This window comes from Gracilinanus agilis, chromosome 3 (genome assembly GCF_016433145.1).
Source record: "Gracilinanus agilis isolate LMUSP501 chromosome 3, AgileGrace, whole genome shotgun sequence".
In the NCBI taxonomy this organism is placed as follows: Eukaryota; Metazoa; Chordata; class Mammalia; order Didelphimorphia; family Didelphidae; genus Gracilinanus; species Gracilinanus agilis.
The window spans coordinates 452,166,704-452,190,174 of NC_058132.1; the positions used below are offsets into that span (position 1 = coordinate 452,166,704).

At 34.9% G+C, this 23,471-nt stretch overlaps 1 protein-coding gene across 1 annotated transcript in view; it reads left to right on the plus strand.

Moving 5' to 3' along the window:
- SCML2 (Scm polycomb group protein like 2) overlaps positions 1–23,471 on the plus strand; it is a 139,005-nt gene that overhangs the window by 50,985 nt on the left and 64,549 nt on the right. The window contains exons 4-7 of the mRNA XM_044666952.1: positions 4,167–4,237; positions 5,052–5,286; positions 9,391–9,479; positions 15,571–15,814. Of these exons, the coding sequence (XP_044522887.1) occupies positions 4,167–4,237; positions 5,052–5,286; positions 9,391–9,479; positions 15,571–15,814 (639 nt within the window). The remainder of the gene's footprint in view (positions 1–4,166; positions 4,238–5,051; positions 5,287–9,390; positions 9,480–15,570; positions 15,815–23,471) is intronic.

Here is a 23,471-nt window from a genome sequence, read left to right on the forward strand (position 1 = left end):
CTTTCTGGCTGTTTGAAGTATTTTTTCCTTGGCTAGGTAGCTTTTGAATTTAGCTATTATATTCCTGGAAATTGTCACTTGAGAATTTCTTTCTGGAGATGATGTGTGAATTCTTTCAATTTCAATTTTATTTTCTTATTCGAGGATCTCTGGGCAATTATTTTTTATAATTATTCATAACATGATGTCCACAGTTTTTTCTTTATTATGGCTTTTAGGTAGCTCAGTAATTCTTAAATTGTCTCTCCTAGATTTCTTTTATAGGTCAGTTGTTTTTTCAATAAGATATTTCATGTTTTCCTGTTTTTTCATTTCTTTGATTCTGCTTTATTGTTTCTTGATTTATCATGAAATTATTAATTTCTAGATGGTCAATTCTGATTTTTAAGGCCTGATTTTTCTCTGTCAGTTCTCCTTTTTCAGTTGGCGCATCTTTTCTTGTGTCACTTTTATTTCTCTTTCACACTTTTCCTCTGCCTCTCTTAATTGGTTTTGACATCCTTTTTGAGTTCTTTCAGAATCTGTGTCCAATCCATATTTTTCTTTTGGACTTTGGGTGTATTTCCTTTGCTTTTAAAGGTCCCTTTCTGTGTCTGTAACTTGTGCTTTGTCTCCATAAAAATTCTTTGGAGTTAGATGCTTTTTTTTTTTTTTTGTTGTTTACTCATTTTTCCTATAGGTAGGCTTGGGAGGATGATGTGATGGTCTGAGGGCTGAGAGCTCAGAGAGTCCCCTACTGCTGCTGATTCAGTTGACCTTAGAGATGCTGATAGCTTAAAGACTTGTCTCAGGCTTAGGTATAAGCTTTTGATTTTACTCTGAACTTGATCGGATCAGGGGCTCATCAAATTCCAGCCCCAGGCTTAGACTCAAGTTTTTGATCTCCCTGTGTACTTGGTCTAATCAGGCACACTCTTGATTGTCCTGTCTTGGAGAGCTGCCCTGAGCTTTAGGGAAAAAGATCTGGACTTAATACTATCAGCCACCCTAAAGTGGTGAACTAAGTCCTTATCCCAAGCTCAGCATAGAATTCCCTGGGCTGGGGTTCTGTACTTTTCCACAGGTTTGAAATTTCAAAGGGTATGGGTTGGCTTGTACCACTATTTGCCCAGGCAGGATCTCAGGATATATTTAGGTATATTCATAGGGTATAAGATTAGTAGTCTCTCTTTCCTCTTTTCTCTCTTTCTCTCCTTTACTATATTCTTTTAGTATCACTATTTTAATTAAACTAAATTGTTAATTGTTAAAACCTGCCAGATGTTTTGTTTTTGCAGGCTTAAAGAGATAATATTAATTTACAACTCTACCATATTCTCATTAAAACTTAAATTATTAAAAGCTCCTTTCTTATTTCATTAAAACCCCTGTTTTAACCCTTACAGCAGCAATATTTTAATCTTGGTCAGAGAGGATTCTCATGATGGTACAGAGCTGCTCTGGATTACTCTGCCACCTTGGCTCCACCCCACCTAAAGTAGCCTTCTCCATTCTTTATGGATGGCTTTCTAGCTGCTAAAATTTGTTCCTTTGACCTAGCTGTTCCTCATGAGTGGAATGTACTTTCCTCTCACCTTAATTTCATAAGATTCTTCTCTTTCTTTGAGATGTAACTCGAGCATAATCTTCCATGTGGAGTTTTTCCTCATCTCAGTTTCTAATGCCATATCTCCCAAACTATTTTTTTTTATGACTTTGTGTTTACTTTTTATATGTTATATGTACATAGATACATATAATCAATAGCATTTTAGCTTTTTACTAGCAGAGATAATTTCCTGTATTTTTATCTCCATTACCTAGAACAGTGCTTGACATATAGTAGGAACTTAATATAAGTTGATTGATTGAGCTATGCCTTCATTCAAATCATTGATTAAAAATGAGTAAACACAACTCCATAGACCAACCCTGCAGCCCTTGTTAAAGGGCTCCTTTAAAACGGACGTTGACTCATTAAAGAGAATCGTGTCTTCATTCAGTCAGTCATGAATCCATTTAACATAATCTAACCTATTTCTCGCCATCTTTTCTGTAATTTACATATATAAAACAACTCATCAAGTTACATTCACTATGACAGATTTTTATCAAAAGCTTTCCTAAAATCTTATTATATTATCTATGATAGTCCCCCTCAGTAGTCAACTTTGTAGTCTTGTCAGAAGGAACATGAAATTGGTCTGATTTGACTTGTTCTTGATGACATCTTGCCATTAATGATAACTGCTTCTTTTTGAAATATTTACAAGTGATTCCTTTCAAGTTTTTTTGGATTTGGGAGGTTTTTAGACAGGACCTATGATTTCACTCTTATAGGAAACTTTCTTTAATAATACAGATAGGCTGCTACTCTCTCTAATGTATTATTTTAGAGAGTAACCTGGGACAATGAGAAGATAAATAACTTATTCTAGGTGATGTAAACATCATGTGTCAGAGCCAGGATTGAACCCAAGACTTCCTAATTATAAGACTGAGGATTTTTCCATTATGTCTTTGTCTTTCTCCTTTAATATGTTTCAAAAATACTTTCTGTAATTTGAACAGAAGCCAAATTTACTGGCCCACAGTTTGAAGGATTATTATTTTTTAATTCTGAGATTTGACTGTTGTCAGAATAAAAAGGAAATCACAACTGTTACAAGAAATGTAAAATCAGGCAAAACAGATGCTTATACTAGCCATGCCCCAAAATGTGTTTTATTCTTTGTATTAGTCTTATAATTTTTATGTTAGGAGGTGAATAGTATTCATCATCTCTCATGGAATCTAATCATAGTTGGCCATTGCAATTGATAGAAATCCTAAGTAATTCATTTTCAAGTTATTCAAGGATTATTGTTATGGTATAAATTGTTATCCTGTATCTTTCTACTTCACTGAAATCTCATCTTTCTTTTTCTTTTTTTTTATTTTAAATCCTTAACTTCTGTGTATTGACTCATAGATGGAAGAGTGGTAAGGGTAGGCAATGGGGGTCAAGTGACTTGCCCAGGGTCACACAGCTGGGAAGTGTCTGAGGCCGGATTTGAATCTCATCTTTCTTGAAAAGCATCATTTCTTATTGTAATACATTTGTACTCTGTTTTACTATTTCCCAATTACCAGACACCCTCCTGGTTTCTAGTTCTTTGCCATTGCAAGAAAAAGAAGAAAAAGAAAAAAAGAAAAGGGCAAATGAAAAGCTGACGTGTTTTTGTATTTGCATCCTTTTCCTCTTTCTTTGACCTTTTGGGGTTTAGGCCTAAGTAGAGGTGTCACTGGGTGTGAGAGTATGCACAGTTTTAATAACTTTTAGAGCTTATTTCCAAATTTTCAGAATACCTGTAGCAGTTTATAGTTCCAGAAACTGTGAATTAGTTTATCTCTTTTCCTGCAGCCTCTCCAACATTTGTTCTAATTCTTTTTTTGTAAACTTTTACTGGTAGGCATGAGTTTCTCTAATTGTTAATTATTTTATGCATTTTTTCATATGATTGGTAATAACTTGGATTTTTTTCCCTTGGAAACTACTTGTTCATATCATTTTAACTTTCAGGATATTCTTTTATTTTATTTTTAGTTTTAATGTCCAAATTTCATTTCCCCTTTCTTTCCCATCCATTAAGAAGGCAATAAATGTGATATCCATTATGTATGTGAACTCATAAAAATCATTTCCACAAAAATCAAGGAGAGTAAGAAAATAAGAAAAAATATTTTAGAGTCCATCACTTCTCTGTAGTTGGATAGTATTTTTCATCATGAATCCTAGGGAATTATCCTGAATCTCTTATTGATTGGAGTAGCTAAGTCTTACACAGATTATCATTAGAGTATTTCTGTTACTTGTATACATTGTTCTCTTGGTTCTGTTCATTTCACTTTGTATCAGTTCATGATAAGTCTTGATAAGTTGTGTTTTTTGTTTTTTTTTTGAAACCAGCATTGGGGATATTCTAACTCTAATTTGGTTGTTAGAATCTGTGGTGTTTTAAGTTCTGTTGGCAAAGCTTTTGGGTTCCTCCACCTCCATTCCACAAGGAAACTTCAGAGTAGGAATTGAGAAGACATTAAGAAAAAATGTTTGTTATATGTATTTTAGTGAAACATTTTGTATGTGTTTTATTCCAGAATGTTTTTCAAGTATTGTCTATTCTAAAGAATTTTTACTTTTTTTCTAGAACATTTTAACTGGGACTGTTACTTGAGAGAGACTGGATCTTTAGCTGCTCCATCACAGTGTTTCAGACAGGTAGTATATTGCCATAAAACTCTTTAATGTAATGGAGGCCTATAAAATTTCATAGAATAATTAGTATGTTATTAACTGCCCAGAAGGGCTTTTTTATTTTAGGGGAGGAGCCACTTTCTGATAACTGACTTTTCTTGGTAGTAAGGTCACCAAAGATAATTCACCAAATAATTGATAGTGTTTTCACTAGTAATTGGCATATTTTCAATGTAGGAGGGCTTCGAGAAAGTATGTGCCATAGTTAGTATCACTCACTTGGCATTTTAGAATGCCTCCTGTCAAGAACATGTTGTCCCATCAGTCTAGGGCAGTGATGGGTAAACTACCGCCTGCGGGCCAGATGTGGCCCCCTTGAAATGTTCTATCTGACTGTGTGATATTATTCCTAATCTGATGAATGCAATGAGTAGGATACAATACAATGAAACTTTGAAAGAGAAACAGACTGACAGATGAGCATTTCCTTTCCTTTGGCTCCCTCTTTAAAAAGTTTGCCCCTCACTGGTCTAGGATGTTTAAACTTAAAGGGGTTTAAGATGACATCCATTAGCAGGGCAACATTTATGTCTTTGAGCTCATGGAACAACAAATTGATGTATATCCAAATATTAGCATATTTGTTGAAGTGGATTGGTGTGACCATTTTCAGTTCAACAGCAGACCTGTTGTTTTATATTCTCTATTGTTATATGTGGAATATAGTTAAAGCTCTATTTTGAAAAAAAATATGCCTAAGCAGTATGATAACAAATTATATATTTTTTCTCTGTATAGAATGTATATTTTAATAAACATGTCTTTTTTTTAAATGTAGTCCAAGATTCCACCTACTAATGACTTTAAAATTGGAATGAAATTGGAAGCACGTGACCCACGAAATGTCACCTCTGTGTGTATTGCCACAGTTATTGGAATTACTGGTGCCAGATTACGATTGCGACTGGATGGTAGTGACAATAAAAATGACTTTTGGAGACTTGTAGATTCCTCAGACATACAGCCTATTGGAACTTGTGAAAAGAAAGGGGGCATGCTTCAACCTCCTCTGGGTAAGGAGAAAAATTTTCACTTTGTTCCTTTTAGTTTGATACTCAATAAAATAATTTGGGAGTGATTTTATTTTTTATCTCTACAATATCCCTAGGAAGCTTTACAAATTTGCATGAGGAAAAGAAAAATGATGATAGGTTAGCAGAATACTATTATACCATGCAATTAAATTCAGTATTGGACCTCTAAAATTCAGGCTGTGTTTGCTGTTACTTCAGTAATTTTTTGTGGAATGTATTGGCTCTGAGGTTTTAGGTAACTGTTAACTAATTTGGAAAGGTTTCTGAGCCTAGGAGTAAACTTTTTTATCTGCCATGTAACGAGTATTTCAGTTAGGTTTAGAATGGCTCAATCAGGTTGCCCAATTATTTATGACTCTTTTTGGGAGGATGTTTAGGGGGGTATAACATCTCTGGGATACTTACTCTTGAGGTGTAGAAGGATTTACAATCTATTAGAACATCCACACTGATGGAAAGTTAATCCTACAGCATATATGTTTGTTTACCCACTCAAGGAGAACACTCTACTTTTTTAAATCAAAGATTTCTTATTTTCCCAATTACATACAATTTTCCACATATGTTTTCTGAAATTATAAGATCCAAATTGTCTCCCTTCCTCCCTTCCCTCCTCCCCCCTTTAGAGATAGTGAGTAATTCAATTAGGATCTACTTTTTTTTTTTTTAAACCATATATTGGGACCAGATACCTGCCTAGGGAAAAGGGTAAACTCCCTGTTGTCCATTAAAATTTACTTTTAAGTCAGAACCAGGTGGTATGGTTGGATATGTTTATGAGCACAGGAGAAAGGTGGTGACTGATGCCAAACTTCACTTTAAACTAGAGCATTTTGAGGAGCATTGTTACTGGGAGTTAGAAGGTCCAGTCTTAAAAGATTTATGAGAAGTCATTGAAGGAGGAGCAGATGTTAATATGCTTTTTGCCAAATCATTTTAAAATATAAAAACGTGTTCTTAGTCTTATGAATCTGCTCCATTTTGGGGAGGAAGTTTTTTTTTATATGGGGAAACATTGTTGGTTCTAGAAATAGCATTTGGACTTGCATAACATAATCCTTCTCTCTAAGATGTATGAGTTAAATTTTTTTTTTCTCTTACGCACTATCTACTTCATGGACTGTTGTGAGAAGTGTTTTGAAAACTATAAAATAGTACATAAATATGAACAGACAATTATTGTTCAAAGAAACTTGAAAGGTAGACTATACTCTAGAAAATATTGATGAATTAATTTAATTATCTTAAAATAAATGAAATGACATGCTCTCAGTTTTTACTTGATATTTGTTTGGAAGTCAGGTACGAATAGTCAATTAATTCTCGTTTCTGAATTTTCTAAAATTTTAAGTTTGATACCTTTAGAATCTTGTCACTTATCTTTCTACTTCTCTTACTAGATCTACATTGTTATCCCTACCCACTTTACTACAGAATATATTTAGTGGAGAGTTTTAGTTTTGTTTCTGGTTTCCTCTAAAGGGTAGATTTGCTACTTTCCTAGTCTGAAAGTTTATATTCAGAAGCAAATACATTTAAAATTTTTTATTTTTATTTTTATTTTAAAATATTTTAAATTAAAAAAAATATTCATATTTTGAATTTTCTCCCTCATATTGGTAATATATATTTATATGAGGTACATTCATTTGTAAAAATCTCTGAAAGAAATATACAGAATTGCAGCTGAATGTGGTATATTTTTTTTTATTTTTAATTTTTTTTTAAATTTTAAACCCTTTTATTTCTGTGTATTGACTTAATAGGTGGAAGATTGGTAAGGGTGGGCAATGGGGGTCAAGTGACTTGCCCAGGGTCACATAGCTGGGAAGTGTCTGAGGCCGGATTTGAACCTAGGACCTCCCGTCTCCAGACCTGGCTCTCAATCCACTGAGCTACCCAGCTGCCCCTGAATGTGGTATATTTTTTAACGTTTCTGTCTTCATAACAACTCCTAGGATAGAAGGGTAAGGGCTAGGCAGATGAGGATAAATAACTTGCTCAGGGTCACATAGCTAGAAAGTGTCTGAGGCCAGGCTATCTATCCATTGCCATCTAGCTGCCTTGGAATGAGGTCTTAAACACATTTAATTGCCCAATTTAGGTTATGAACCAGTCTTTCAGTAAGTATTTATTGTGGAAATTCTATGTGTCAGACTCTTAGGTTTTTGCTTTGAAATTATAGATTAATGTCTCCTGTGATAATCTATGTTGTTTTTTAAAATAGTGACAATTCAGATATTCTCACCACAGTTTTAGTGAAATTTCTGTTAGTTTTTAATTATGTAATCCCCATTTGTATCTGCCCTGAATTTTGCAGGATTACATTTTGCAGAAAACTTCACTTTTTCCTCTTTATTTTTTTCCATTTTTAAGTTTTATCACTTTGTCTTTTTGGTTTCTGTACATAGTTAACTTACAGTTCCATTGAAATTTATTAGTAAAGGACTAAATTTTTTTGAAGTCACATTAAAATAAAAGAGGAGGGAAAAGTGAGCCACAAAATCAGAAAATTCAATTTTGTTGATCAAATGAAAAGTATGAGACATTAGAATAATTTAGGTACCTTATATGTCTATGTATAAATACATATATGTGTATGTATACACACTTATACACATTATTTATATATTCTGTGATGTCAGATAAATTTTTTTTTTTTTTAATCTTGTGTATTGGTTCTAAGACAGAAGAGCAGCAAAGGCTAGGCAGTGGGGGTTAAGTGAGTTTGCCCAAGGTTACATAGCTAGGAAGTGTCTGAGTCCAGATTTGAACTGAAGACCTCCTATCTATAGGCCTGGTTCTCAATCCACTGAACCACCCAGCTGCACCCCAGATCAACACTTCTTGATTAGGAATCTTTGTGTTTAAATCACATGTTCCTTTCATATTTCTTCATGGGTATACTTTTTCTCAAATTTTGGTAAAGCATTGTTTCGTGCATAGTTTTTTGGTTAATTTTTAAAATCCCCTCCCTTCAGACTCACTTATTTATCATAAGCATTTCATTTGCCTGTTGCTCTTAGTGCAGACACTGAGATGTTGTGTATGTGCAATTTGAGCATCCATATAGACAGCTGCCTAGGGAAACTGATCATCTCTTAAAAAAAACAAAAAACAAAACAGAGGCTTTAAGCCTGTGCCAGTTTCTGAAGATGCCATTGTTAGCTTGAAAGCTTGCTAAGAAAGAAATCCCTAATCAAGCATGGTGTGGCACACCTATATTTCAAGCTACTAGGAAGCTAAAGCTTTTGTCACTTGAGTTCACTTCTTACCTATGCCTATTGGGTGGATTTCTGCACTAAGCTGAGCATTAATATTGCACCTTCCACTCCCCAGAAGCAGTGAAGTCACTAGGTGGCCTAAGGTGGGGGCAATCTGGCCCAGGTCAGCCATGGAGCAGATCAAAGTTACTGTGCTCATCAGTAGTGGAATGAGTACCATGAGTAACTTTTTTACCTTTATTTTAGGTGATATAGGGAGGCCCAGTCTTTAGAAAAAAAAAACAAAATTAAAAAGAGGTGCACCTCTTAAATCTTTTTTGGCTAGCATTGATTTCTAAAAGTAGCTAATCACCTTTAGGGGCTGTTGAAGAAGACCTTACAAGAATTGGAACAGATTTTTCCTCAGAGGAGAGGCAATTAGGTTAGGATAGTGGGAATATGAGAGAGAGATCCCGATAGTGCTGAAAGAAGTTTAAAAAAAATCTTTAAAATCTTTACACAGCTGTTACTTTTACTATTACTGCCCCATTGCAGCTGTTAAGAGATTTGGGGGATGGAAGGGGGTGTGGGGGAAGTTGTTCTTCAGGAGGAATGGGGCACAAAGCCTGCATTTATTACCTTATAAGTCTTGTGGTTCAATTTGACTCTAAAGAATGGTTTTTGTTATTTGTTTTCACTATAATCATAGATCATTGTACCAATATAATTCTGAGTGCCAGCAAAATACATTCATTTTCTGGGTAGGATGTTTATACTTTAAGCATTCTTATTATTGACACTTTTGTTACTTCTCTAAACTTGTTGAAAAATCTCATACTGTAATTTTTAAAATTAAAACTTTATTATTTATATTAAATAGGATTTCAAATGAATGCATCATCTTGGCCAATGTTCCTCTTAAGAACATTAAATGGAGCTGAAATGGCACCAGCAACATTCTTTAAGAAGGTAAGAAGAAAGACTTCCCAGGAAACAAGCTTACATTAGTTGGGTCCATTATTTTATTATTTAATGAGAATGTAGAGTTTTCTATAATATGGAATGGTAAGAAAATATTATTTTAAATTACTTTTAACTAGAATGATAAGTATATTTGACAACTTACTGTCTTTGGATTCAAAAGCTATACTGTAGATAGGAATAGACAATTTACAAAGGAGAAACATGAATTGTCTTTATTTTTTAAAATAATATTTTATTTTTTCCCCATTACATTTAAAAACAGTTTTTAACATTCTATTTTTTAAATTTTGAGTTCTAAATTCTTTCCCTTCTGATCCTCCTTCCTTTCACTCCTTCTTTGCCCTCCTCAAGACAGCAAGCTATTTGATATAGATCTTACATGTATAATTTTGTAAAACATTTTTCCATGTTAGTTGTTTTGTGGAAGAGTTTTCAAATGGAAAAAAGAGAAGAAAGAAAACGAAATGTAGTATGATGAAATGTGAATTCTCAGTAAGCACTGGAAAAACTACTTAACCTCAAGATACTTGGCAGAAATAATTAAATTGGCAGAAATAATTAAAAGTAATGAAACACAATGCTTACAGCGTTGTGAAGAAATAGTTATCTTTTTCATTACTGGTGCAATTGTAAACTTCAAATCCTTTTTGTATCATCTGGAGCAAAGTTTTTCCCAGATGTTGTTGTCCAGTGACATAGAGATTATCATTAGCACAGTCTAAATGGAAGCGAAATTCTCCGTAGGGGGTAAAGTTTACCAAATGTTCTTATTTGTAGTGTCATTGTGCTGATTGCCTCAAACCGTGGGACATTATAGGGCCATGTGAAAGAGATCATTTTAGCAATCCACATAGAAATCCACAAAAAGGAAAAACACAAGTAGAAGAAGAGTCTTCATATCATGGATATATAATGGAATGGAGATCCTCTTGAGTATTAACAGTGGTGCGTGTATCTTGGAATGATACTGTAGATGCATCAAAAGCTAGAATAAGAATTGAAAAGAAAGAGAAATTGATTGATTGCATTTGAGAAATGTTAAACATGCTTTTTGATGACTCTTACTACAGGTGCATGTGTTTTTAACCCTAGCATTCTCTGAGTGAGACTGTTGGAATAGTAATTATTATTATTATTTTTAAACTCTTACCTTCCATCTCAGAATCAATACTGTGTATTGGTTCCAAGGTAGAAGAGTGGTAAGGACTAGGCAATGGGAGTCAAGTGACTTGCTCAGGGTCACACAGCGAGGAAGTGTCTGAGACCAGATTTGAGCTAGGACCTCCTGTCTCTAGGCGTGGCTCTAATCCACTGAGTCATTCAGCTGCCCCAAACATTTATTTTAAACAAAAGTTATAGCATATAATTTTAAATTATCATATAATATATATATACATATATATATATATAATATAGCTTAATTATTTTAAAAGAAGGGATCATTGTGGAAGAAAAGGGTTTTTTATCTTCCAGAAACAATTTTGATATGAAAGACAAAGGGCATTAATAAGAGGCATTTAAAAAAATTTTAGAAGTGCTTGAAATACATATTGAAACATTTTGCATGACTAGACATATGTAATATATATCAAAGTTCTTGCCTTTTTAAGGAGGATACAGGAGAGAGAAAGGAAGGGAATTTAGAATTCAAAAATTATGAAAAATAATCAAAAATTATTTTGCGTGTAATTTGAGGCAAAAATAAAAATTCTTTAAAAAAAGGAAAAAACCTAGAATATACTCTTTTGTAGGGAAATGGAATTAGAATGAAAGATGAATTTCATAGATTATTGATAGTGTTGTCTTTGTAATATAGTTGAATTATTTAATAGATCCTTCTTAGAATGTTTTTCTGGAACTTAAATAAGAATATCTTTTATTTAATGGTCTCTTTCATATACTTATTTATATATATTATATACAACATGAGAAATACTTTCCATTAGAGGGTGAGTTTTTCTTAATAAATAAATATAAAGCGAATAAAGATGGCTTTTCTGATTCATTCAGTGTTTTAGCTCATCTTCATACCATTACTTTCGGAAGAATGGTTCTGTTTTAAGCAGCAGAGGGAGACATTTCCCTAACAATCTCAAATTGGCCTTAGAGAAAACCTGATAATGGCCTTAATCTAGTTTCTACCCAGACAAAGTTTACAGTTTTTTAAAAATGAGGGTTAGTTTTGGAGACAACTGACATCCTTGTACCCCATTTTATTATTTTTAAGTTTTTTATTTTTTACCAATTACATGTAATAACAAATTTCGACAAGTTATATGATTGAACTTAGCTCTCCCTCCCTCCTTCCCCTTCTTCCTCCTGGCTTACACCCCATTTAAAATTTTTTTTATTTTTTTACACACACACACACACACACACACACACACACACACACACACACACACACATTTAAATTTATTTATTTAATTAATTTAGACTGTTTTTCCATGGCTACATGATTCATATTCTTCCCCTGGCCTTCTCCCTCCTCTCTCCTATAGCCAACAATAATTCCACTGAGTTTTACATGTATCATTGCTCAAGACCTACTTCCATATTATTAATATCTTTAACAGAGTGATTGTTTAGAGTCTGCATCCCTAATCATATCCCCATTGAACCATGTGATCAACCAAATATTTTTCTTCTGTGTTTCTACTCCCATACTTCTTTCTCTGGATGTGGATAGTGTTCTTTCTTATAAGTCTCTCAGATTTGTCCTGCGTCATTGCATTGCTGCTAGTAGAGAAGTCCATTACATTTGATTGTGTGTATCAGTCTCTGTGTACAATGTTCTGATTCTGCTCCTTTCGCTCTGCATCAATTCCTGGAGATCGTTCCAGTTCACATGGAATTCATCTATTTAATTATTCTTTTTAGCGCAATAGTATTTCATCACCAATAAATACCACAATTCGTTTCAGCCATTTCCCAATCAAAGGGCATCCTTTCTCCTCATTTTTCATTTTTTTGCCACCACAAAGAGCATAGCTATGTCTTTTTCCTTATGATCTCTTTGGGGTACAAACCCAGCAGTGGTATGGCTGAATCAAAGGGCAGACAGTCTTTAAAGCCTTTTACTCATAATTCCAAATTGCCCTCCAAAATGGTTGGACCTTCACAAGTCTTCTAGAAGTGTATTAGTGTCCCAATTTTGCCACATCCCCTCCAACATTTATTACTTTCCTTTGTTGTCATATTAGCTAATCTGTTAGGTGTGAGGTTTCAATTTGCATTTTTCTAATGATAACAGATTTAGAACACTTTTTCTTTATCTGAAAATTGCCTATCCGTGTCCCTTGCCCATTTATCAAGTGGGGAATGGCTTGATTTTTTTGTACAATTGATTTAGCTTATAAATTTGAGAAATTAGACCTTTGTCAGAGGTTTTTGTTATAAAGATTTTTTCCTAATTTACTGCTTCCCTTCTAATTTTGGTTGATTTGGTTTTTAACATGGGAATCTCAACAGCCTTCCTTTTACTTTATATTTCTTCTTTTTTCAGAGATTCTTGTCTATAACAACTTTTATTGGCTGGTGATAATTTATGTGACTGGTATATCAGAAGACAGAAATAGTTTATCTCTTTTTTCCTTACATTTTGTAATTTCCGTGTACATGTTATTTCCCTGAGAGGATTGAGGAGAGAGTGTTTTGTTTTTGTCTTTGCACATTGTATGTTGAAAATGATTAAGTGCATACCAAATATGTGATGACTTGAATGGCAGATGAAAGCTTACAGTTTTTGAATTGATTATTTGGGTTTATGTTTTGGGGTTTTGACTTTATAAGATTCCTCACAAAAATAAAGAATATGGAAATATGTTCGCATGATAATACATAAATAACCCAGGTCAAATCACCTGCCTGCACAAGAGGGGGAAGGGAAGGAGAGAAGTTTGATCATATAACTTAGGATAAGTTATTTGAAAATTTGTTATTACAAGTAATTGGTAAAACAAACCAACAAATCTTTGAGATATCTCTGGGAAACCAGTTTGAAATGTCGCATAGGCAGTGACGAGAGGAGATTAAACTTCAGGAGAGAGACAGGGAGTAGAAATGTAGTTCTTAATCACCAGCACAATTAAAAAAAAATTCCTTCTGTTTGTAAAGAAGTATGTCATTATTTGCCTTAAAATTTTTTTTAATAAATAACCTTTTCAGGATCACTTTGTACAAACATATTTATAGGTGCTTTTTTTTGTGGTGGCACAGACTTGGAAATTGAGAGGTTGTCCATCACTGGAGCATTTGAACAAGAAATGATGAGAAGGATGATTTCAGAAAAGCCTACTTGAACTGATGCTGTGTAAACTGAGTAGAACCATTATATACATTTTATATAATAAAAGCAATTTTATATGATCGACAGTTATGCTATTCTTAGCAGTACAAGATCCAAGACAATCCTGAAGGGACTCACTATCAAAAGAACCTTGTGAGGAGGTGGCATTACTCTCCCTATTTTATATATGAATAAACTGGGACTGAGAGTTGTCACTTTGCTCAGAGGCACACAGCCACTCAGTGTCTGAAGATGTATAGACAGTGGAGAGGTATAGACAGCCTCATGGTGGATAATGGATGACAGAAGAAGGGAGTCATTGATTAGAAAACTTGAAGACTTTTTTTTTTTTAAACCCTTACCTTCCGTCTTGGAGTCAATACTGTGTATTGGCTCCAAGGCAGAAGAGTGTTAAGGGTAGGCAATGGGGGTCAAGTGACTTGCTCAGGGTCACACAGCTGGGAATTGTCTGAGGCCAGATTTGAATCTAGGACCTCCCGTCTCTAGGCCTGGCTCTCAATTCACTGAGCTACCCAGCTGCCCCCTTGGAGAAGATTTCTTGCAGAAGGTAACCTTTAAATTGGGTTTGAAAAGATTGGAAGTAATAGAATCTTAGAAATACTACGGACCTGAGAATATTTGGCTCAATGTGTACTTGAGCAGAACCAACTTTTTTACAAAATCTCTTAATAAATGGACATTCAGACTCTTTTGAAGAGCACTAGTTTTAGGGAACTTGATACAAAGCAGAAATGTAGCTTACTCTGTTTTAGAACAACTTCAGTTTTTAGGGAATTTTTCTTTACATGAATCTGAATCTACTAATTTGAATTTCTCATTGTTCCTAGTTTTGTCCTTTTGAGAGTAGAGCAGAATAAATTTAATCTTTCAGACCTGTACCATTTCTTTCCTATCCCCTGTTTGTATAAGCCAAGCAGCAAAAGCATGGTACAAGAGAGAAAAATTACTGAATTCAGGGCCTGAGCTCAGATCTCATCTCTAAACTACCTGTGATCCATAACAAATTATTTATCTTCCCTGGGTCTCAATATCTTCATTTGTAAAATGAAATAGTTACTCCTTTTAACATATTTCAACCTAGGGAGTTGATTGAGGCTCACAGAGGCTACAGAAACTTTCCCTTGATCACACAGATAGTTGGTGGAAATTTTAGCCCAGGTTTTCCTGACTCACAATCAAACATATTCTATCCCTCATATCATATACCCACTCCATTTCTTTAACTATTAACAGAAACAATTCCACTATATAACTCAATATTAATTGCTTAAAGAAAGAAAATAGCCAAGTCTAGGATTTACTGATGTATGTTGAGTTTTTATTTCCTAAATTAAATTACTCTTAAGCTGTCATACATTAAATGCTTTTATTAAAAAAATTTTTTGTCACTTCTTTTGCTATTAACTCTCCTTACTATTAATGAATTTGTCTGTATCTTCTCATTTTAAATTTGTGACCTTTCATGTGCTTTGGGCCTTCCTATAAGTTCAATAAACAAAGTTTATTAGACTTAAACTTCCGTAAAGGAAGAAATAAATAGGTTCTGAATGAAGGTGCAATGAGCTCCTACTCAGATATCATGTGCTTTAGTTGCTCTTAGATATAATTTTCTTTTTGTTATTTTTTTTTCAGCTCAATTCCAGTTCAGAATATCTGATTTTATTGCATGTAATCTAATGCGTGTGTTTTGATTGCTAAAGATTCTAAAACAAAAAAATGATTAAAAATGCTTCTTAGCAATTTATGTTTTATCTTTTGTTTTGATAGGAACCTCCAAAACCAGCCCCAAATCTTTTAAAAATTGGAATGAAACTTGAAGCAATAGACAAAAAGAACCCTTATTTGATCTGCCCAGCGACTGTTGGAGATGTTAAAGGAGATGAAGTTTTTATTACATTTGATGGCTGGAGAGGAGCATTTGATTATTGGTGCAAGTATGATTCTCGAGATATCTTCCCAGTTGGGTGGTGTGGCTTAACAGGAGATGCACTGCAACCACCAGGAAATAATGGTAAGCCAGTTAGTAATGGCATGAACTTTTATATTTTCAAAGTAGTGAGTTCTCTAAGGCTTACTGCTATTAATGTCTGAGAGAGCTAGTGTTATGTTGTTGTAGCAACTAGACAAATGACCAGGCTAGGTGTGAGCCTGGGCATCAACTAAGTTAGATCAGAAGGGCTAAAGCAACACATAGGAGTGTAGTATAGGTTACTGAGAGACTAGAGGACAAATCTCAGCAGAGAATTCAAAGTATCAGACCAAATTAGAGAATGTTGGCAAGATCATGGTTGGATGATGCTGATCAGAGCAGTTCTTCACATGTCTAAGTCAGACAAGATACAGAGGCAGTGATAGTGATATTTAAAAGCCAGAAGTTGATATCAAAAGATTTGAGTCAGGTAGGAGGGAGAAAGGAATAGGGCCCAAATGAACAGTGATTCAGGTCAAATGAGAAACATCTCAGGATTTATGATAGATGGGCAAGTTCACATAAAATGAAATGAAAACTAACCAACTATGTAACCTGAGGCAGATCTTCTCACTTATCTTGGCCTAAGTTCCTTTGTTTATAAAATGTGTGGTTTAAATGAGATGATTTCTTAATATTTTTATCTTTTTGTCTTCCACTGAGCCTAGCACAATGCTCTCCCAATAAATATTGATTGAATAGAATCTTAGGTACTGCATATGTGAAGTAATTAAATTAGTTGTTTAAATATATGTGTACATGCATTTGTGTGTATATATATGCATATATATAAATATACAATTATATGTAGAAATGTGAATATTTTGTTTTGGATTTGGGAACGGTTCTGTTCTGTTTACATATGTATAGCTGAAAAGAGTAATTATTAAATTAAACATTAAATGCTTGGTATATGTAAGGCACTGTTAGAAGCATTGAGGAGGATATGATAAAATGAGACAGTTACCATCCTATGACAGCTTATATTCTATTGCAAAGATATAACATATACATAAGTAAATACAAAGTAAGAGAAATTGGAGGAGATCTTCATGCAAGAGGTGGCACTAGAAGTGAACCATGAAGGAATTGGGATTCTGGGATTCAAGTGTAATGAAGGAGTATCTTCTAGACATGGGGGTAGGGGAAGTAGATATGGGAAAGGAGGGAGTAACAGAACAACAATTTGTATAAAGGCATTGGAGACGAGAAATGGAATATGAACTTTATGGAATACTTAGTTGGCTATATTGTCTGGCAAGTAGTATAATACAGTAAGGAAAATAATATGATATAAATCTGGATAGATTGATGGGAGCCACATTTTGGTAAGCTTTAAATGCTATACTATGGAGTTTGTATTTTATCCTATAAGCAATAGAGGGCCATTAGAGATTTTAAAGTAGGGGAGTTACTTTTATTTTAGGAATATTAGTTTAGTAATTGTGTGGAGGATGGATTGGAGAGAAGAGACTGGAAACGGGGAATCTAATTAGACTATTTATTCACATAATCCATGTGAGAGATGATGTGAAAGTCTGAACTAGGAAATGGTTATGTGATGAGAAAGACAGTAGGAAATGTGATAAATAACATAGAAGTAGATTTAGCAAGTCTTAGTGAGTAAATGCAAGTTAAGAGTCATGGACAGCCTCAAGGTTGCTAATCTGTTTGACAGTCTAAATATCCCCAGTTCCTTCAGCCTATTTTTTTAGAGATCTTCATCATGACCACCTTCCTCTGAAGGAGAGGTGTTAAATAGGAGGCTCACAAGCCTAATGTGGCCCATAACACTCCTCAGTGAGGTCTGAACCTCATTGAAATATAATTGGGAAATATAGAACAAAATAAGTAAAAATAAAATGAAGCATAAATCATATTTTTATGTGGTTTTCCCAAGTCAATATTCAGCCTACCAAGAGCCTTATGTAAAGTTTAGTGACTCATTTCTATTTGAGTTAAATTATTTGCAATACTGCAGCTTTATCAGTGTACCTCTTAAATCTTAGCTCCCAGAACTGGACATGGTACTCCACATGAGCCCTTATAAGGTAGTGATGTCTTTCTCAATGCTATCCACAATGTATTTTCGGCTAACACATCACTTCCATCTCATTAAAATCCCCAGACTTTTTTCAGAATAACTTCTGTCTCATCATGCCTTCCCTGTCTTATATTGTTGAAGTTGACTTTTCATACTTAAGTATAAGATATCTATCTATCTATCTATCTTCATCTAATTTCATCTTCTTATATTTAACCCAATACTGGGAAATTGTATTAGGTTTTCCTCCAGCTTGGTGTTATCTTTTTTCCTTCTTTTTTTTATATTTCCCCTTTTTATTTTTAAGCATTTTTCCATGCTTACATGATTCATTTTCTTGCCCTCCCCTCTTCTCTTCCCTCACCCAGAACTGACAAGTAATTCCATTGGGTTGTACAAATGTTATCACTTGATACCTATTTCCATATTATTCATTTAAAAAAAAAAATTAAACCCTTACCTTCCGTTTTGGAGTCATTACTGTGTATTGGGCTCCAGGGCAGAAGAGTGGTAAGGGTAGGCAATGGGGGTCAAGTGACTTGCCCAGGGTCACACAGCTGGGAAGTGTCTGAGGCTAGATTTGAACCTATGACCTCCTGTCTCTAGGCCTGGCTCTCAATCCACTGAGCTACCCAGCTTCCCCCTATTCATTTTTGCTATAGAGTGATCTTTTAAAGCCTAAACCCCAAATCACATACATACATACATACATACATACATACATACATACATACATACATACATACATACATGTGTATATACACACACACATATGTGTGTATATATGCATGTGTGTGTGTATATATATATATATATGTATATATATATATATGATAAGTGATGTCATGTATTCTTTTGCATTTCAGCTCCTATAGTTCTTTCTCTCTATGTGTTTAGCATTCTTTCCCATAAGTCCTTCTGGAGTGTCCTGGCTTGTTGCATTGCTGCTAGTCAAAAAGTCCATTTTTCATTGGATTGTTCCACAATGTTTTACTTTCTGTGTACAGTGTTCTTCTGGTTCTGCTCATTTCTGCATCATTTGATTGAGGTTCTCTCAGTTCATATAGAAATCCTCCAGATCATCAATCCTTAGAGCACATTAGTATTCCATAACCATCAAATACCTCAATTTGTTCAACCATTCCCCAATTGATGGGCACCTCCTCTTTTTCCGATTTTTTGCCACAACAAAGAGCATGGCTATAATTATTTTTGTACAAATATTTATTCTTATTATCTCTTTGGTGTACAAATCCAGCAGTGGTATTGCTGGATCAAATTTTAAAGCCCTATAACATATAATTCCAAATTGCCTTCCAGAATGGCTGGATTAATTCACAACTCCATCAGCAGTGCATTAGTGTCCCTGTTTTGCCACATCCTCTCCAACATTTATTTTTCTTTGATACCTCAGTGTTGTTTTGATTTGCATTTCTTGAATTATGAGAGATTTAGAACACTTTTTCATGGGCTTTTGATAGTTTTGATTTAATTTATCTGAAAACTGCCTATTCATGTCCCTTGACCATTTGTCATTTGGGGAATGGCTTGATTTTTTCATACAATTGACTTAGCTCCTTATAAGTTTGAGAGATTAGACTATTGTCAGAGGTTTTTCTTATAAAACTTTCCCCCCGGGGCAGCTGGGTAGCTCAGTGGAGTGAGAGTAAGGCCTGGAGACGGGAGGTCCTGGGTTCGCACCCGGCCTCAGCCATTTCCCAGCTGTGTGACTCTGGGCAGGTCACTTGACCCCCATTGCCCACCCTTACCACTCTTCCACCTATGAGACAATACACCGAAGTACAAGGGTTTAAAAAAAACAAACAAAAAAAACTTTCCCCCCAATTTGTTGCTTCCCTTCTAATTTTGGTTGCATTAGCTTTGTTTATACAGAAATTTTTAAATTTAATATAATCAAAATTATTCATTTTACATTTTGTAGTGTTCTCTATCTACTATTTGGTCTTCCCTTGCTTTCCCACATACTATTCTATGTTCACCTAATTTGTTTATAATTTCCCTCTTTATATTTATTTTGTATTTATATTTTGGTGTTATCTTGATAAACATTCTTTCTACACTTTTATCAAAGTCATGTTAAAAATACACAAGGGCCAAATACAAATCCCTTAGATCTACTACACATCTCCTGCCACACTGTTGTTAAACCATTAACAGCTGCTCTTTGAGTCTGGCTATCCAGTGGCTTTTTGTATCCTATGTGTGCAGGGTGCATTAGAGACCTAATATCTTTTGGAGGGAACCAGGTTTATGTTAGCACCAGATGAAGGTAAGCATGTGAGGTAAAGAGAACTAGAATGAAGGGGAGCTTGTTTGATTTAAATAATAGAGCAGGTGTTACAAAGAGTGTAATGGAACAAAAAAAAAGATATGGGATGTACAGGAGTAGTGCTGAAGTGAATAATGAAGAGAATATGTGAAGAAGTAATAGGGGGAAGGGATTTTTGCTTCAACAATCATAAGGATAAAGGATACAAGAGTTAGGAGGTTGCCTACCACAAAATAGAGGAAGGACCAGTTGGTTAGGGCTTCTGCCCTCTAATGTCTTTTGATGAAGCTTGACATCTGTAAGGGGGTTGATAGCCAGTTTCCATGTCTTGTCTCTCCAAATGCAGGGGTGTTGGAGTTATAGGAAGATATGTAGAGGTGAATAGGAGTTAATTCATAACAGTTGGCACCAATAAATAACTGGTGTCTGGGCATCCACAGGCTGAGCTGAATTGACACTTAGTACTAGCACTGTAGTCTTCTATCTAATTCAAGTAAGCGAGCATTTATTAGACTGCTCTTTGTAACGTTCTGAAGCCAAAAAGACAGTTCCTGTCCTCAAGAAATTAGGAAGATAACATATAAACAGATCAATGTATACTTGATTATTTGAATATAGAGATAACACTAACAACTAGGAGGATCAGGAAAGGATCTTCTTAAGAGGGGGCATGTGAGCCCAGGTTTATGGAAAGCCAGAAAGTCTTAAAGGTCTTAATAATAAAAGATTATAAAAAATTGAAAAGCTTTTCTTCTTGAAGAAATTATAGTTAGAATAAGAAGGGAAGCTACCAATTGAGGGTATGAGATGTTTCTTTCCAAAGTCTTAACTAACATCTGAGATAATGGAATTAAACATGTAATACCAAGAACAGTAGATAAGTGGTCAGAAAGAAGAATTGCAAACAAATAGCAGCCATATATAAGGTTATTAATGAAAATAGTATAAATTTAAATAAGTAAGATTTTAAATCTTAACCCTAGCAAAACTGACAGAAATTAAGTCAGTAGCATTCAGTGTTGGAGAGGTACTATTGGAAGAAAGACACATTAGGATACTATTGGAACTATGAATTTTTCCAACCAAACTGGAAAACACTTTACAATGTGAGAAAAGTTGTACTAAGTTATGCCTTGTGACCTAGATGCCACATTTATGGCCATGTACCCTGAGGGGGTTCAGGATAGATTTCTGTTGTTTGGCTGAGAGGAGCCAAGGTATTTGAGAATTGACATTCTCAGGCATAAAGGCCAGGTGGAGAAGAGAAATGTGAGCCAGGTGCTATAGGGTGAGAAAATATTTCTTGTGGTAAATCTGCATAATTGAGCATCACTGTCCTTCAGCCAGGCTCACAGGCTTGTTAGCACCCTTTTCATTCCCTTACCTTGTCATTTCCACCATCACAGCATCTCTCGTGTCTCTCATTTAAACAGACACAGCCCCTTCTTCCCTGGACTGTTGTGATAAATAACCGTTTGGTTGATCTCTTTGCTTTAAGTCTCCCCGACCTACTGCTTCTCTTAGCTGCTAAGGTGATTAAATTTATTTTTTGTTTTGTTTTTCAATTAGTAAGCATTTCTTTTCCTATAGCCTTACTTCTTTATCCCTTTAATTTAAAAGGAAAAAAAAATTCTTGCAACAAAAATCCATCTTGGTACCTTTTCCTTGGCTGTCCCCCATAAGTGGACTGCTCCTCTCTCTTACCTCTAATTTCTTTTTTCTTTTTTTCCTTAACATTTATTAATATTCATTTTTTAGAAAAGTTAACATGGTTACATGATTCATGCTCCTACTTTCTCCTTCACCCCTCGCCCTCCTCCCACCTCTGGCCGATGCGCATTTCTACTGGTTTTAACATGTGTCATTAATCAAGACCTATTTCCAAATTGTTGATCATTGCATTGGTGTGGTAGTTTTGAATCAAAATCCCCAATCATGTCTGCCTCAACCCATGTGTTCAAGCAGCTGCTTTTCTTCTGTGTTTCCACTCCTGCAGTTCTTCCTCTGAATGTGGGTAGCGTTCTTTTCCATAAATTCCTCAGAATCTTACCTCTAATTTCTAAGCTTCCCTCAGTTCTTTCAAAGACTCAACTCAAATGCCTTTTTGTAATGTCTTTCCCAGCTACTGGTAACTTTCCTTTTGAGATGACTTGCCATTAATCCTGTATATCTCTTGTATGTTCCTAGTTATTTACATGTTGGCTCCCCTATTAGAATATAAAGTTTGTGAGGGCCTTTTTGCTTTTCCTCATATACTCAGCACTTCCACAGTAACTGGTACATCAAAAATATTTAATAAATATTTGATATAGTGATCAAGTGCTTATCATATGCCAGGCTGAAGTAGCTGGGAATGTTAAATAACAGGGAAGGTAGATTTTGCCCAGGAAATAAAAAATTAGGAGAAATTAGGGATTGGGAAAGTAGGACTGTCATTGAATAAGAATGTATGAGTAAATACAGAGCTCCTCAAATTCCTAGTAGGGATATGACATGTAAGTTACATGAAAATGAGTTTACCACATGGGATTTCACATGTAGAGGAAGTGGTAGCTCTCTTATTCATAAGGGGAACTTTTCAGTTTAGAGTAGGAGATCAGCACCTGTAAAATGTTCACATGAAAAAGGATTGCTAATGTATAATAATAATGATCTAAGTTAATATTTAGCCTAAATGGTTTTGCTTATTAGATGATGATGGTGATGATGATGTTTTCTTTCTCCTGTAAGCTCTAGATCTCTCTTCTCCCCTATGCTCCACTGAGCTGAAAAAAGGTCTACTGTTTAAGGACAGAACTTCCCCTTTTCTAGTGTGACTCCCCAGTTACAGTCATTAATCTGGTCAGTCAGTGTAGGAGCAGTTTGTTTGGAATGGACTGCCTAGAGCAGTAGCAAGTAGGAAAAAGATTAGGCTTTTCTTTATCCCTTATTCCTTCCCTCCCTTGACTTGGAGGGAAGCAGGAAACGAGAAATGAATATAGCTTGGATGTTTAACAGAACAGCCCCTCCATCCAGGATAGGAGGAGGGGAAATGGTGTCAAGTGCCCATTGTAAGAGATTCACTGACCTATTCCAGTGTAACTCAGTGGCTTCTGTTTTTATCAACATATTACTTATTCTGTCAGCTCATGGGAGTCACTGGCTCCCATTGTCATATATTAAGACAATAGCTAGGCGGCTCTTGGGGAGCAGAGATAGAATCCCTAAGGGACAAGTCCCCCAGATCAATGTCTGCTTCTCTATGTAGACAAGAAAATTAATCTTTATTCTTTCCAGTGTCCTAAATAATTAGGTCAGTTACATGAGACTTCTGTACTTGAGGTAAAAATCTGCTCAGTTCCCATGCATACCATAGGCCTTTGCTT